The 18098-nt window shown below is 42.0% G+C and overlaps 1 protein-coding gene across 2 annotated transcripts in view; it reads right to left on the minus strand.

Moving 5' to 3' along the window:
- Window positions 1-1712: 1712 nt before the first annotated feature.
- The window catches only part of TTC8 (tetratricopeptide repeat domain 8), an 82036-nt gene continuing 65650 nt past the window's right edge, over window positions 1713-18098 (minus strand). For both annotated transcript variants that reach the window (XM_006122334.5, XM_006122333.5), the window contains 5 exons: window positions 14049-14188; window positions 11177-11351; window positions 6053-6175; window positions 5067-5150; window positions 1713-2391 (listed from right to left, as the gene is read on the minus strand). In XM_006122334.5, coding sequence (XP_006122396.2) covers window positions 2275-2391; window positions 5067-5150; window positions 6053-6175; window positions 11177-11351; window positions 14049-14188 — 639 coding nt within the window. In that variant the 3' untranslated portion in view covers window positions 1713-2274. The remainder of the gene's footprint in view (window positions 2392-5066; window positions 5151-6052; window positions 6176-11176; window positions 11352-14048; window positions 14189-18098) is intronic.

Consider the following 18098-nt stretch of genomic DNA (forward strand, 5'->3'; position numbering starts at 1 on the left):
ATTGTCAAGCAGCAAAAACAAAGAAATTAAAAAAAAATGTTTTTAAAGGATGCTGCCCCTTTAATATGGCCACCATTTAAAAAAAAACCACACAGCTCCAACCCAGTAAGCACAGGGAAGCTGCGGGGAGCTGGTGGGGCATTTGGGGGGGGGCCCTCAGGATCAGCTTTGTGAGATGGTGGGAAAGAGCTGCATGCGGCTCACGAGCTGTGGGCTGGCCACGGCTGGTTTACGTGCTGCTACACTCAGCAATACAGGGCCCATCTTTTAGTGGCCTTGTCACCGAAAGGAACTCAGAACTCTGAGTTAGGATACATCTACACTGCAACACTATTTCAAAATAACTAGTGCTTTTCCGAAATAACTTAGTCCGTGTCTACACATCAGGCAGTTATTCCGAAATAGTGTCAAAATACTGTCAAGCTGGAGGACTTCTTACTCCAACTCCTGTAACCCTCATTGTACAAGGAATAAGGGAAGTTGGAGGAAGAGTGCTCTGTTTCAAAATCAGTGCTCTGTAGATGCTCCCTATTTCAAAATAAGCTATTTCGAAATAAGATATGCAATTGATGTATCTCAATTTATGTAGCTTATTTCGAGTTAAGCCCTGCAGTGCAGACACACCCTTAGATAGCCCACCTCTTCATATGATACATGGGGCATGACAGGTGCCCAACAATGGGATTCACAAAAGCCAGCCTGCTGAGTGGGGAGCTGCCCAGGCTAGTCAATAGGAAATGCTGAGGTGAGGGGGTGTGGCCTATGTCCCCCTACAAAGGGAGTTAGGAACTTATCTCCACTTTGGACTCACAGCTGTGAACACTCTCCCAGAATTAGGCACCTAAGATAGGTCAGTCCTTCCTCAAGAAAAAACTGAGAAGCTGGTGTCCTTATTACTTTTAGCTCAGGGGTAAGGGCACTCCCCTACATTATGGGAAATCTGGATTCAATTCCCCCCCCCCCCCACACACACACACCTGAGGTGAAGAAGAGAGTTTTCCCTTGGCCAGAAGACTGCCCTAGGCATTGAGCTATGGGATGTTCTGGGGCTAGTCCTTCTAAATCTCTTCTGTTGAAACTGGTCTTACTGTGAGTAAATAATTATGAAATTTGCCTTTGAACAAAGGTACTAGAATTTGGGTCTCCCATCTATTAGGGTTCTAATCACTACGCTGTAGTTATTCTTCCTCTCTCACTGACTCAAGGTATACAGAATGGATCAGCTTCAAAACATCCATTTGTTGTTCATGTAAGTGTGCTCAGAGTCCAAAGGCAATAGGTAGAGGCCATGTCTAGTCTAAGAATCCCACTGGGGTTTGGGTGCAAGTTAGATGTGGATCTGCAGGCTCGTGTCAGGATTTGAGACCAATGTGCATCTGTTTAGGTGCTTTGGAGATTTTAACAGTGGAAAGTTTGGTGCTTAGGGATTTATGGGCATCTATAGGATTAGGATTTTTGTGGTGGCCAGAGGCACCCAAATGGTGGATTGGGTCAATAAAAGTGTCATTTAGGCATCTATATCGCCCTTGTAAATCTCACACTCAAGCATCTGTCCTCTTATATATTACAATGGACCTAATCCTTGGACTTAGCATTTTGGTACTGGGAGAGAAGCATGCACATTATGCTATTCAATGCCAATTCTACAAGATTTTGCAAATTTTTTCATTTCTTGAAAATAAAAATAAGTGGAAGTAATATAATAATATAACAATGGAAACAGATCAGACATAAAATTTATTTTACATCAACAGAATATAAAAAGGAATATGCTTCTGCTTCAACTAATAAGGAACATATTAATGAACTATATTCATAAGAATTAAATACACAAATATTCAATAAGAATGTACAGTATAAAAGCCATGCTTAAAAGACAGACATGAAACTTTTTTGCCTCCATGCTGCACTCTCAGAGGAACATTAAAAAATTATTTTATTTGCCAAAACATCAGGAAAAAAAATCCATAAAATGCTCCCTGAATAGTTGTCCAACACTATTATCAGATAGCTATTTCAATGTCCTGCTAGTTGCAATATCTTATTCTATATAAATAAATATGGTGTATATTCTAACCACATGTAAAAAATTAAATGTCTTGTATACTATGATACAAGTCAATTTTTTAAAAACTTTTCCTGCTACCCAGACCAAGCACAGATCTTTTACTATGAAGGGGTTGTTCCCATTTAATTTTACCTAACATTTTGTAAAATGTTTTTCATAGTATCTCTGATGTAAAAATCATGTGAATTGTTTTACATAACAAATAATCAAAGCATGGCAAAGTGCTGTTTTAATTGTTTGATGAGCTGTTGTGTATCAACATGGTCTGGAAATGCTTCTTTTGACTTCTGAGCAGCTATGTAACTCCTCTGGAGATCTCCAACCTGTAAGACACATACAAACACTCTAGTCACAAACACTGCACTACTTACTGCATGTGCTCTGGGCAGCACACTTTTTGATACCATGACACTTCCTTCACTAGTGTCCAAGTAAACTGCTCTCAAAAATGAACAAGTTTTATATAGGCCTAAAACTTCTACAAGTGAGGGTATATGAATAAAAAATCCACTAGTGATGCACGATATGTCTAAATAGCCTGAGCACCATAGAACAGAGCAGAGCGATGACCTCTTCAGAAAGACCTCCAGAGGGAGAATTTGAGAAGAGGCAGGCTGGAGTCCTGGCTAGAAAGGCTGTCACTATTTGCACACAAGTGTATTGTATTGGGCATAGGGGTTATGTTAGCAGGCTGCATATACATCTGATCTGCCCTTACTCCTGTGAAGTTCCCCTGCCCTCAAGCTATGCCACATGTAGGAACCAGGATGAGGATATGATCTTTAATCAGTAAGTATGGCAAATAATTTTTACAATTTAAATCTTGTGCTTTACAATGGAGAGGGTATGTTTAAGAATCAGTAGGTTATTTTCACCTTGATGCATTCATATAACTCTTTAGTTATATTGGGAGCTGAGCTGTCCACACAGTGGCTTCAAGGTGAAGGCAGAGGCAAAGATCCATTTCTACTTGCAAAACATTGTGTCTAGACTACAGGGTTTTTTCAAAATTTTTTTTTCGAAACTTCACCTGCATCTAGACTGTAGCTGTGTTCTTTCAAAAGTAAATCAAAAGAACGCAGCAGTTTTTTCGATCACGGTAAACCTCATTTTACGAGGAATAACACCTTTTTTCGAAAGTACTCTTTCAAAAAAAGGCGCTATTGAATGCAAACTGTGCTTTTTCTAAAGAGAGCATGTAGACTCTCTTTCGAAATAGCGGCTCGCTTTTTCAAAAAATCTGCTTGTATTCTAGATGCTCTCTTTGGAAAGAGGCTTGTAGTCTAGATGTAACCTTTGAGACCAGTACATACTACTTTTTAATACGATATGAACTGGATGTCGTATGGGTCACTTACTGCCCACTCTATTAGCCTCATTTAGCATACTATAATTGACAGGTCTTCCCCCTTCTTTTTCTGCTTTAAATTTGTGGGGTTTCTTCTTTTTGCTCCACTAATCTGAAGAAGTGGGTTGTGCCCACGAATGCTCTTGATACTATATTTTTGTTAGTTTCTAAGGTGCTATAGGATCACTCATTTTTTTACTCTTTAATATGACTGAGATTGTAACAGATAACGGGCATGAGTTTAAGAAAAAAAATTCAGAAGTTGGCTCATATAGCACTTAATTCAAAACTAGTTTTCTACTCATAATCTCACACTTCTTTTCAATCTAGATCAGGATACCTCTTCTGCACTTTTCTTTCAAACTAAACAAATAAAAAGATAAATTAGCAGTTCAGAAACTGAAATGTCTCGTATGGCAGAAGTTTAATAAAAAGCAGAAGTCAATAGTACTAAAGCTGAAAAAATATTATATTCCAGGAACAAGTAAAATTATGGCATAAATAATTTTAACACTCTTTTCACTGTTAAGAAATCATAATTTGATGCTATTTTATTACATACAGGTTGAATCTCTTTTGTTTGGCACCCTGGGGACCTGATTGGTGCTGAACCAGAGGATTTGTTGTACCACAGAAGGTCAATATTGTTAGCAGCATTGCCAACACTTCCCCTTCTCACTGCACTCTTAGAAAACATTTAGGGTAAATTAGGGTATGTCTACACTACCCCGCTAGTTCGAACTAGCGGGGTAATGTAGGCATACCGCACTTGCAAATGAAGCCCGGGATTTGAATTTCCCGGGCTTCATTTGCATAAGCGGGAACCGCCATTTTTAAATCCCGCTGCTTCGAACCCCGTGCAGCGCGGCTACACGGGGCTCGAACTACGTAGTTCAGACTAGGGTGCCTATTCCGAACTACCGGTACACCTCATTTCACGAGGAGTAACGGTAGTTCGGAATAGGAACCTAGTCCGAACTACCTAGTTCGAGCCCCGTGTAGCCGCGCTGCACGGGGTTTGAAGCAGCGGGGATTTAAAAATGGCGGCTCCCCGCTTATGCAAATGAAGCCCGGGAAATTCAAATCCCGGGCTTCATTTGCAAGTGCGGTATGCCTACATTACCCCGCTAGTTCGAACTAGCGGGGTAGTGTAGACATACCCTTAGAGATAAATAACAGCACAGAACACTGAGAACCAGGACTAGTGGCTGTAAACAGACTTTATGGGACTGTGGTAAACTTGGCCACACTCGTGATAAGTGAACATTCAGCTAACTAAAATCATGCTGGACTACAGATGTTGCCAGAACAGTGAGTTCCAGACTGGAGAGGTTCAATGTGTATATGAAATGATCAAATAACTATGCAGACCACAAATGAAGTGAAAATTCTATTGTTCAGTTCATTCAAGCAAATTCAATGAATTAGTAAAATTACTATATACAACATCTTCAAAGTTGACACTTATTCTCAAAAGAAATAATTAGATTAATCTGAATTGCAATCCCTGTGCACTACAATGTAGACAAACAAACTTAATCTGAATGGTTGCTACTTTGCATTCCTTCATTCACTTATCTAATATCTTGTTAAAGGCAAACTAAAACTTGTTGAGCTTTCAGATGACAGAAGAAGAAAACAGTACATTACCTGGTCAGAGAGTGCTGCAAAATTGAAATGTGGCTCATACATATGAGGTGCTAATGATGATGCAGTCTGCAGCAATGCTCTTGCCTATATAAATTAAAATCAAGATTATATTGAAACATGTGAATGGGGGTAGAGAGAGAGAATGAGGAGAAAATGTGTTTTTTGTCCTGTGAAGACATCATCATTGATTTTTTTTTTAAAACTCTTCCGAAAATGGGATGGGAAGAAGATATGCAAATCTGTGGCAAATTTGCATTCTTTTGAAAGCTGCAGCAGTCTAGATGTGCCCTTTATGTGAATTTCAGAGGACTAAACAGTTAATTATCTAAAGGCTGCAAACTTTCAAAGGTTTAGCTAGTTTTCACTGTTAGTGTTTCACAAAGTACTAATTAAATTAATGGAAAATATTTGGCCCACATGTACAGTATAGACATGTTATACATAGGCATTAAATTTAAAAATGCCAACTTGAAAATAAAATTACAAGCAACTGAAAATGAGGGATTAAGCTGGAAAAGCTTATCTAGCCTTAGTTATAAACAGTACCCACCTCTCTGCTTAATTGGACTACAACTCCATCTAGGATATAAATGTATGTATGTTGACTGAATGGGAAACAAAGTAAAACTGAACTTCATCTGTCACAGCAAAGATCAGCACAAAAGTATGTTAAATGTTACCATGGTGATTGCTAGGATACTTGTATAAAGTTAGCTCTGTAAATGACTTGCTGCTTAGGAACAGATTTACATAAGTACTGTATATTATTCTGTAGTGTTAGAGAGAGAGAGAGAGAGAGAGAGTGTGTGTGTGTGTGTTATAAACCCACCAAACAATGCTGCCTCCAAACATGCATTTGAGTTAAATTTTGCTAACAAGTAAGTAATCTGGCTGGCTTCTCACTCAACTGAAATGTCCTTGAAATCAAAGCAAGTATTTGATAACAAAGCAAGTATTTCACAAAGCTTTAAGAGTTCAGCACCAACCTGCTCAACATGACCCCTTCGCATCTCTAGCACAGCCAAGTTGTTATAAGCCTCTGCGTGGTCATTATTATTGGCTAGGGTCAGCTTGAAACACTGGTAAGCCAAGTTCAGGTCACCTATTCCCTAAAAATATCAACATAGTTTTTCCACTCATCAAAAAGCTTGACAGTAAATTTCAGGTTGCTTGGTTATTCTTTAAAACAAAACAGGATTTTTTTCCGTCTGAATGTACTATTGTTACTTCAAATAAGAATACACCGACAGGAACTTTACACACTACTCAAGTTTTTCTCAATTGCCTTTTGCACCTCTCTCGTATGGGGGCTTTTTATCTAGTACAAATATCAGTACCTCTAGTGTGGGACAGTAAGCTAATTGCTAATGTTTCAATTTTATGATTTAAGCTGATACAATGCAAGGTCCCCGTGAAACTGCCAAACACGGAGGAATAAGTGCATCTTGGCTTTTAAATGTATGAGTTTGTCAAAATGTATGCATTAAGAGTCTTATCCTAATTCCAGTAAAGTCAGCGGAAGCTTTTCCATTGACATAAGTTAGAGCACTGTCAAAAGCTAAATGGCAATTAGAAGTCTACTTCCATGTAGCTAGTTAAATACATTAATGTGTTTGTGATATTCTCCTCTACATGAAAGCATTTTACAATAAACTCTATCAAAACTATAGAAAATTAACATAAATTAGATTATAACTTGATTATAGATTATAACTATAGCTTTAATAGACAATTACTCTTTAAGAAAGCAAGTTGTAACAGAGATGCATCATCTCAGCCACAACACAGGCACTATTCTATGGTCTAATTCTATCACCATAAAAATTGTTAACAAATAACATGTAACAACCTAGTACTTTGTCTAATGGAAAGCAGCTGCAGAGGAAACAAGGGAAGGTCACTCACCTTGTGTAGTAACTGAAGTTCTTCAAGATGTGTCCTCGTGGCTTCTCCACTTAGGTGTGTCAGTGCCGCTGTGCACACGGTGCAGAGATCTTTGGTAGCAATCCCCCAGCTGCCGGCACATGTTATAATATTGAGCAATCACTTAGGCTGACAGTTAGGCATGTGCTGGCGGCCATTCCCTCTGTTCCTTCTCTACACTGGATTCTCTTAGCCCATAGCAGAGGGAAAGAGGGAGGGTATGGAGCACCAATGGGGACACATCTCAAAGAACTTCAGTTACTGTACAAGGTGAGTAACCTTCCCTTTTTCTTCAGGGGTCCCCATGGGTGCTCCACTTAGGTGACTACTCAGCCGTGTTCCTGCTTGGCACTGGGCATTCTGTGATGCAGGACTGGATGTTGGACAGTATTGTACGTCCAAATCTAGTGTCTGTGTTCTGAAAGATCTGAACTGCGTAATGTGCAAAGATATTGGCTGAAGCCCATGTTGCCGCTCTGCAGATAATGTCTATGGGTAGACCGTTAAGGAAAGCAGTTGTGGTAGATACTGATCTGGTGGAGTGTACCCGTATGACTGTCGGTGGCTGTCTTTGTTTCTGGGAGTATGCCAATTGTATGCATGAGAGATCCATTTGGATATTTGCTATTTGGAAAATGGTTGACCTCTGGACCTCTCCATGCATGACACAAATAGTCTGGGTGTGCATTGGAAGTCTTTTGTGCGTTCCAGGTAAAAGGCTAAAGCCCTGCGTACATCCAATGTATGTAGCACTGCCTGGTTGTTGTCCTCATGTGGTTTGGGACTACAAATATGGATGCGGCCATGTGTTTGAATATTTGCAGGCATGTATGTGTGGACAACTCTCTACCGACATGATCAAGTCATGTATTCTCAACCATCTGTGAATAAGCAGTGAGGCTATACCCCGGGTGCAGTCCAACTGTGCTCCTATAAACTCCAGTATTTGTGTAGGAGTAAGGATACATTAGTCCAAGTTCAATAGGAGCCTGAGCGTGACGAATAATGATCTTCTTGACTCCAATGCTAGCTCCGTGTCCCCATATGTGGGTGTCATGATCAAACAGTCACCTAGATAGGGAAATATGTTTATTTGGTTTCTTCGTAGGTATGTGGCTACCAGGATGAGGACCTTGGAGAATACTCCGGGTGCTCTCGACAGACCGAACGGGAGCACCCTGTACTGATAATGTGAGTTTTTGATGATGAAACTGAGGAATCGTCTATGTGCCAGGTGAATTGATACCTGGAAATATGTGTCCTTGAAGTCGAGGGTAGATAGACATGCTCCTCTCTCTAAGGCAGGTATGATCTTTGCCAACATAACCATCTTGAACCGCTGATACTTGATGAACTGGTTGAGACCACGAAGATCTAGGATGGGCCTGCACCCTTCCTCCCCCGATTTCTTGACAGTTAGGAAGTATTGGGAATAAAATCCCCTGCCTCTGTATAGGCTGGGTACTTCCTCTATAGCGCCTAGCTTTAGGAGGCATTGTGCCTCTTCCAGGAGAACACTCTTGTGAGAAGGGTCCCTGAAGAGGGACGGGGAAGGGGGGTGGGTTGGTGGAACTGCTGTGAATGGTATGCAGTAACCCGTTTGTATTATTTCTAGGACCCATTCCTCTGAGGTGATGGTTTTCCATGCTGGATAGAATTCAATTATCTGTTTCCCTAATTCTGCCTGCCCTGGAGGATTGGGGGCTATCGTACCCTCGACCAACGCCTCAAATATGCTGATGGGAGTTGGACCCCTGGGTTGATGTTTGCTCCTTTGGTTGTCTTCATCTGATTTGTCTCATATGTCTCTTGTTCTCATAGAGCCTTTGCTGTTATGTATACCCTGATGTATATACTACTGTCAGGGTCGTCAAATATTGGAATAAATTGCCAAGGGAGGTGGTGGAATCTCCCTCTCTGGAGATATTTAAGAACAGGTTAGATAGACATCTGTCAGGGATAGTGTAGACGGAGCTTGATCCTGCCTTGAGGGCGGGGGGCTGGACTCGATGACCTCTCGAGGTCCCTTCCAGTCCTATTATTCTATGATTCTATGATTCTATGTTCTGAACCTTTGATTATATTGTTTGTATTGTTTTCTCTTGGTTCTAGGCATCTGAATTCCCAGTGCATAGCATTGCCCTGGAGTCCTTTGGGGTGTGGAGAGATGAGTTTATTGCCTTGGCAAAGAGCTTCTCTCCCTTGCATGGAAGGTCTTTCATGTTCGATTGGGCCTCCTTGGGGAGCCTGGACAGTAGCAGCCATGCTGTTCTCCTCAGCATCACTATGGATGCCATGGATCTGGCTGCTGTATCTGCTGCATCCAATACTGCTTGTAATGCTGTGCAAGAGATTAGAGAACCTTCCATCACATTTTATTCAGATTGTTCCTTTATGTGTTCTGGTACGTACTGAATAAGGCTATGTCTAGACTACACTGAAGTTTCGAAAGAGGATATGCAAATTCCGCGGGATATCTTCTTCTGATCTCACTTTTGAGAGCAGAGCTTTCAAAAATGAAAGTAGTCAGGATGTGGTTTTTTCGGCAACCTCCCCCCCGTTTTCAAAAAACAGCGTAAACCTAATTTTTTGAGGAAGAGCGGAATTTGCATATCCTCTTTTGAAACTTCAGCGTAGTCTAGACAAGCCCTAAAGGAATTGAAGGCTTTGAATGTCTGGGGTGAATACTTTGCCAACAGCACTATGTAATTGGCAATTCTTAATTGGAGGGAGTCTGATGAATAGGTCTACTTCCCCATAGCATCCATCCTCTTTACTTCTTTGTCAGGATTCTGTGTTCTGGGTACTGGTGTTGCTTCGCCCTCTGGTTAGCTGCCTCGACTACCAGTGAATTTGGGGGAGGGTGTGAATAGGAATTCTACCCCAATAGGTGCTACATAGTACTTCTGATTCAGCTTCTTTGACGTGACCAATGCCAGTGTTTTCCATATGGACTTAGCCGGGTCCATCAGAGCCTCATTCATCGGCAGAACCAGTTTGATATGTTAGGGTAAGCTGAGTATACTCAGAAGCTTATGCTTGTTTTGCGTCACGTCGCGGAGCTGTATGTCAAGAGTGTCTGCTACCCTGCGGAACAGTTCTTGAAACCTTCTAAAGTCGTCCCCTCTAATTGGTGATGTGGATGGACTATGCATGTCCATCGTGGAGCACGATGTATTAGGAGGAATAAGTGAATCTTGAGTTGCCTCCTCCATAGATGACTCGCTGTCATGGTTGTCTGGGCTGTAGCGTTGCCCAGACAACACTGGAGGTGGGGGGGGGGGGCAGTTAAATGAGGCTGCACGTCAGCCACAGTATTGTCCATAAAGAGGATTCTCCTCTGTAAATCTCTCACCCTTTTAGATCTGGGAGTGAGTTTCTGGCAGTGGCTTACTGGGTGGTCCTGCCCTAGGCTGTGCAAACACAGTTCATGCCAGTCTGCTGCCGAGATAAATATCCTGCACCCTGTGCACCTTTTGAAGCCAGAAGGTGCTGGCATGATAGGGTTTTGCTGCTTGAGGTGCCATGGGTAAGTGGGATGCGGGGTGGCGCTGCACCATGCTCCACTTGTTCTTTATCTTCTGTGCATTTATCTATGTCAAACAGTTCAAGCTCTTATTTTCTTCTTTTTTTTTTTTGCTAAAAGTTTTTAAGGGAGACTGTTCTACTTGCGACTGATGCTGGAGGCGGTTGAGAAGGAACTGAGGGAATGGCCGCTGGCACGTGCCTAACTGTCAGCCTAAGTGATTGCGCAATAGCGCAGCATGCACCAGTGGTCGGGGGACTGCTACCAAAGATCAGTGGTGCTGACACACCTAAGTGGAGCACCCACAGGGACCCTGGAAGAAGAACTTGGAATGTGCTATCTTATCTAACACCTTCTGCAACACAAGAAGTTCCACCAAGGTTCTGATGGAGAGTCTGTCAGCAAAATGTGATAGCACGCCACACTGGAAGAATGAAAAGTATTCCTTTCCCTGGGGTTTCATCCTTTTCTGAACTGATAGTAAACCATCAACCCAACTAAATATGTGCTGTGTTTCATTCTATAGTATCAGACTTCCATTCTGTATATTTTTCACAAGCGGCCTTTTGGTCTATCATACCAGTTTCTTTTGTTTCAGCATTTTTGTTTTTTCATTCAGTAAACTCATCATATTTTTCAAAGAAATATTTTTTTTTCATACCACAGCCACATGTCCCAAGTTATACCAAACATCTGCTGCTTCCTCCTCATTTTCAGCCAAAGAAAGTGCACGTTCAAGGGAGGTTAGTGTCATATCATACTGCTGGGCATAGAAGCAACAGAGGCCCAGATTGTTAAATAGTTGACAGTTATAAACACCCATCTGCAGAAGACGTCTAGTTCAAGAGAAAGATAAGTAAACATTTTTAGATTTATTGCAAGTATGACTTTATTTCTAAATGGGAAAATTTCCCTCCACCCAACAGGATTAGGGGTGACTAAGTACATTACATAACAATAATATGATATGAAAGAAGTACAAGTGAGCTTAAAGTAAATGTGAATTTTAAAAGTAAAAACCACAGATAATCTTGTGCAATGACTATCCTGTTTGGCAAAAACGAGCTAAAAGCCTAAGCTAGAGACAATAGACCCAGACTATTTCTATCTGTAGAATCAGCGCTATGCAAAACGTTGTGTGTGTAAAAACGTTCACACTTTGGCTTTTCAGATGTGCCACTACTTTTGATTTTACTCATATCAGCGTTGGATATATCCCTCATCACCCAATCTTAACAAAGTTGTAAATAGTTGCTATCACTTTTTATTATCATGCTTCATATTTAAATTATTTTGTCCTGACCCTTGGCTTTCAGCAAAAATCAAATGAGAGCTTATCTAACTTTTAATTAGACTTATATAGTATGCATATTAAATGCTGCACATTAACTTTTAACAAAAATGGAAAGAAGTATATGTTAAAAAGAAGCTGTTTTATAAAAGAGTTCTACTTTAATAAGGTTTAAAAGGAAAAATACACTATGACCACATCTTGGAATGAATGTAGCCGCTTTACACAATGTCACAGGTAAATTCTGGACCTAATGCCAACATAGCCAATCACAGGAGGATCATCAGAATGTAGGGAGGTCTTCAGGTGACACAGAACTAGCATAGATGCTATAGCCCATAGAGCTATTTTATTCTTTTATTTTATTCAGAAGGAACACATAGGCACATAAGGAACCTACAAGCTTGTATCCTGTTAGACACTGGGGTTAGGCAAGTTAGCAGAAGCATAGTATGCCTGTGATATAAAATGTCCCGACAGTTACCCAAGTTTTTGAGGAATTGGAAATAACTTGCTCAATAGAGGGAGCTGGTAAATAATGGTACCAAGTATCTGCAGGAGTACTGAACTGGTACTGGGCTTGGATATTTTGGGATAGAATCATTGGCAGATGTCTAACTACCAACTTGCCTGAGCAATAGGTGACTATGTGATGAGTTAAATGGCATTAATATGTTAACCTATAGGATAAGTGCATTCCTAATATTATGAGAATGAAAATGTTAGATTTGGACATAAAAGACTATGCTTCACAATGAATATTTGCGATGTCAGGCTCTGTAACAGGCCAAGTCACTTTGTAGTGGGGGCTAGCTTTCTATTGTTGACCCTTCAGCTCTTCTTTGTTATTTGCCATTAAATATGGGACCCTGGAAAATTTTGGACTATCAGACTTATTTGGTATGCCAGAGGCAGGGCTAATCCTTTGTCCCTCATTGTTAGGTCTCCAATATATGAGCATATGCAAGAATGACACCAAAGATATTTCTAATACTGTATCACTCCATCTGTTTGTGGTTTTGAGCTTTTCAGTCTTTACTATCATTGTTTTAATAAAAATAAAACAGTCAAAGATTTGCTTTGCCTTCAACATAAATGTTAAATGTCTTTGTCATACACCCCAAGATTTCCTACAAGACATTCAACTAATCAGTTTTAATTCTGTGGAGCCTGATTCTGGGATGAAAACCATATTACCCCGGCTCATTAATTAGTAATTAATTAATACAATTATTGTTAACCGTTAAAAAGGATCAAGTTACAAAGTGCATATTTAGTCCTTCCCTAATATTGGTGTAGGAGCTTAGGGTACGTCTAAACTACATGCCTCCGTCGACGGAGGCATGTAGATTAGCCAGATCGGCAGAGGGAAATGAAGCCGCGATTAAAATAATCGCAGCTTCATTTAAATTTAAATGGCTGCCCCGCTCTGCCGATCAGCTGTTTGTTGGCAGATCGGGGCAGTCTGGACGCGCCGCGCCGACAAAGAAGCCTTTCTTGATCGGCACAGGTAAACCTGGTTTCACGAGGCATACCTGTGCCGATCAAGAAAGGCTTCTTTGTCGGCGCGTCGCGTCCAGACTGCCCCGATCTGCCGACAAACAGCTGATCGGCAGAGCGGGGCAGCCATTTAAATTTAAATGAAGCCGCGATTATTTTAATCGCGGCTTCATTTCCCTCTGCCGATCTGGCTAATCTACATGCCTCCGTCGACGGAGGCATGTAGTCTAGACACACCCTTATTGACACATTAATGATCCTTAGATGCTTAGATTGGTAGCATCTGGCAGAGTTTACAGCAGTCTTAAAATTGCTGAAGTTAAAATTAGGGAAACCCTGACACACAGTCAACCTAGGAACAGGGGAACACATGGTTGCAAGCACACCTGTTGCCAAGGATGTGGGCTATGGAGTTTTTCAAAAGGTTTTTTAGTGGCTTAATTCTTCAAGGTGGAGTATGCCTCCTGCTTGCAAAATGAAGTTGAAAATCAGATCCTCTTGAACCCTCTCTTCATTCATTAATCTGGTAGCAACCATTTTGATGTAATTTTTATTTTAACCGTCATCCTGCATATTAATTGCTTAAATATAATTATCATAGTATAGGTATAGAAGATACTAGAGCTGGTGACATAATAGACAATATTTCTCCATTTGCTTAGACATGTCACCCAGCAAATTCCTTGGCACTATCAAAGTTGCAAAAATCTCTCTCTTTAACTTTACCCTTACTTACACGCACCTGTAAAACCGCAGAGCTATCTCAGGTTGGTCTGAATAAAAGTGGTTACTGCCAATACATGCAATGGCTTCCACATGAGTGTTATCTTGTTTTAGGACTTCTCTGTAGTATTCTGCAGCTAAGGGGATGTTATTCATTTCCTGCACATCAAAAATAGAAAAAAATAAAGTACAAATATTTTGCAAGCTGTAGTAATCTTGCTGTTTATCACTTTATTAAACTCTCAAAATGCCATAAATGTACACAGTGCTTTACAGGGCATTGGTAAGGAGCTAGCAACCTAACAGCACATGTATACTGCAGATGGGAGCATGCTTTCCAGTGAAGGCAGACAGACATGAGTTGATTTTGCTATTTTTAGCACACTAGCTCAAACAGTGTAGCTGGAAGTAGCATTGGTGGCAACCTGAATACAAACCTGCCTGGACCAGTTGGATATGAGCTCTGATAGCTACCCTAAGCCACTCCCCATGATGTCTCTGATCACGCTGTTATTTCTAAGTGCACTAATAACTTGAGCAAAGTTAGGATCTCTCTGTCTACTCATGCTGGGAAGCATGGTCCCACTGTAGACATATCAACAAACAAGAAGGGTTTATTATACCTAGAGTTTAGTAAGGCATTTGATATGGTCTCGCATTATATTCTTGATAAACTAGGCAAATATAACTTAGATAGGGCCACGATAAGGTGGGTGCATAATTGGTTGGATAACCGTAGTCAGAGAGTTGTTGTTAATGGTGCTAGATATTGTCAATGATGTAGATATTGGGATAGAGAGTATGCTTATTAAGTTTGCAGATGATACCAAACTGGGTGGGGTTGCAACTTCTTTGGAGGATAGGGACATAATTCAAAATGACCTTAGCAAGTTAGAGAAATGGTCAGAGGTAAACAGGATGAAGTTTAATAAAGAGAAATGCAAAGTGCTCCACTTAGGAAGGAACAATCAGTTCCATACATACAAGATGGGAAGCGACTGTCTAGGAAGGAGCATGGCGGAAAGGGATCTAGGGGTCACATTGGACCACAAGTTGAATACGAGTCAACAGTGTGATGCTGTTGCAAAAAAAGCAAATATGATTCTAGGTTGTATCAACAGGTGTGTTGTAAGCAAAACTCGTGAAGTCATTCTGCCGCTCTACTCTGCACTAGTTAGGCCTCAGCTGAAGTACTGTGTCCAGTTCTGGGCGCCACATTTCAAGAAAGATGTGGAGAAATTGGAAAGGGTACAGAGAAGAGCGACAAGAATGATTAAAGGTTTAGAGAACATGACCTATGAAGCCAGGCTTCATGAACTGGGCTTGTTTAGTTTGGAAAAAAGGGGAGGTTTAGATTGGACATTAGGAAAAAATTCCTAACTGTCAGGGTGGTCAAATATTGGAATAAATTGCCAAGGGAGGTGGTGGACTCTCCCTCTCTGGAGATATTTAAGAACAGGTTAGATAGACATCTGTCAGGGATGGTGTAGACGGAGCTTGGTCCTGCCTTGAGGGCGGGGGGCTGGACTCGATGACCTCTCAAGGTCCCTTCCAGTCCTATGATTCTATGATTACGATTCTCTGAACATACAGTACAATTCACTTATTATCCTCTTAATAAACTACATGCCCATTTAATTGAGAAGAAACCCAAAGAACAGAGTTAGTGCAGAACATTTTACTTATTTTAAACCATGGATTAACAACACACATTTAGGACAAGTACACTTACGAAGGCACACACGATGTTTTCATAGAATCATAGAATACTAGGACTGAAAGGGATCTCGAGAGGTCATCGAGTCCAGTCCCCTATCCCCATGGCAGGACCAAATACTGCTAGACCATCCCTGATAGACATTTATCTAACCTACTCTTAAATATCTCCAGAGATGGGGATTCCACAACCTCGCTGGGTAATTTATTCCAGTGTTTGACTACCCTGACAGTTAGGAACTTTTTCCTAATGTCCAACCTAAACCTCCCTTGCTGCAGTTTGAGCCCATTGCTTCTTGTTCTATCATCAGAGGCCAAGATGAACAAGTTTTCTTCTTCCTCCTTATGACACCCTTTTAGATACCTGAAAACAGCTATCATGTCCCTCCTCAGTCTTCTCTTTTCTAAACTAAACAAACCCAGTTCTTTCAGCCTTCCCTCATAGGTCATGTTCTCTAGACCTTTAATCATTCTTGTTGCTCTTCTCTGGACCCTCTCCAATTTCTCCACATCTTTCTAAACCCTATTCACAATAGCTACAAATATGCAAATAGATGTTTGCTGATATTTATCCTATGCTATGGAATGTACAATAGTTCCCCAAAAATTCAAGTATAATTCCAGACAGTTATTCAGACTTTCAGAACAATTCTTTAAAGATTACTAGGGGCTGCGCCCCCTGTTTGCTATGTTCACCAAACCCCCTCTCGCTGCCTGCTTTTGCATCCTGAGAGCCTGTTAATCTTTCACTGAGCTCAGCAGCGTTCTCCCTGACCCTAAGTCACTCACACCCTTCTCCACGGGCCCCTTTATCCAAACACTCTTAGCTCATCCCGCCTACTCGTGCTCTTCCATTGCGAGCCAGTCCCCTCTGCCTGCACCCCTCCTGCTCCTGCACCACCCGCCAATAAAATAGTTCATTCGCGTGCACAGTTTGGAGCCTCTCCTGTCAGCTAGCACAGGGCTACAGAGAAGTGACCTGTCAGGAAGGGCTATGTTCTGTGGGCCTCATGTGTAAATGAAAACCAAACACAATCAGTAAAACGGGGCCCAACTCCAAATGAATCCCCTTCAAGTGCTCCTAGGCACGCAGCTCGTTAGCAAGGAGCAGGGGCTGGGTTACATGTGAGCAGCCAGATAGGGAGATAACCTGCACCCGGTTACTGACCGTCTTTGCAGGGTGGCAGCGCTCCAGATGTGCCCTGCCAGCTGGCAAGTGAGCTCCCACTGCAGGGCTGGGACATGCGCCATATGGACAGGGCGCAATGGAGAAACGTGGAACCATGGGGATGCCGCCAGCTTTATGTGCCCACGCCCTACTGAGAACCCAATTTGGGTCACATGGGAAGAGAACCCAGTGGGGTAATCTGGGCCGTTAGTCTTTAACCCAAAGCTTCATGACCCACAGACCACCCCCCTTCTTCCATTCCTACCCCTATTTCCAGTCTCCATTCCTACACTCACCCATTCTCCCCCACCCCACACTGCCCTTCCCCTGCCTCCATTCCTATGTCCCTTCACCCCACCATCCCACCTTACCTCACCACCTATTCCCACATATACCATATCCCCCTTCCGTCCTCCCATGAATGGGCAACCTAACCAGTGAAGATATGGTATTAGGCCCGTATGCAGGAATTTCAAGGGTGTGTGTGTGTTTGTGTGCTTTTTTGGGGGGTAAATGTGGACCACAATTTTTTTTGTAAACACGGACTGCAATTTTTTTTCAAATATAAAAGAGTTCAAAATAGTCATGCAATGAGTGTGCATAAGAGAGGTTAATGAAAAATGTGAGTGGTGACAACAAAGAAAGTTAGTCTGAATTTGTAAACTCAAGCAGACCCTGGCCCCTACGTGTAAAGATGGGATGGAGAAGGAGGGCTGCTGTGGGTACTGTGACAGCAGGATCTGGGCAGCTGCCTGGAGAGAGGGGGCAGCAAAGGTGGCATTGCTGGGGCACTGTGAAACAGCAAAGGCGGATCTCTGTGGGCAGAGGAAATGAAAAGGAGGAGAGAAGGAGGCTGGAGGAAGGGACAGAGAGTGGGGATGCCTTTGGGATGCCAGGTTGAGAAGGGAGGATAGGAGTCTGTGAGATGAAAAGAGAGGGGCTGAGGACATAGAAGATAGAAAGAGGGTCTGGGGGCCATGCAGTGAAGGGGTCTCCGGGCACCACCATAAAAAGGCAGGCACCCCCTCCTTGGCTAACCTGTCTCCGCTTGGCCATGTGGGCAGTTGCTCCGAATGCTGCGGGGCCTCCCCTTTGTGAGGCCTTAATGGTTGCTGGGCTACGGTGGTGTGTTCCACTGGGGTGGCTCGGTGCTGGGCTCAGGACATGGCCAGTTGAGAACAGTGG

Source organism: Pelodiscus sinensis, chromosome 5 (assembly GCF_052426305.1).
Source record: "Pelodiscus sinensis isolate ZL-2025 chromosome 5, ASM5242630v1, whole genome shotgun sequence".
Taxonomy (NCBI): Eukaryota; Metazoa; Chordata; order Testudines; family Trionychidae; genus Pelodiscus; species Pelodiscus sinensis.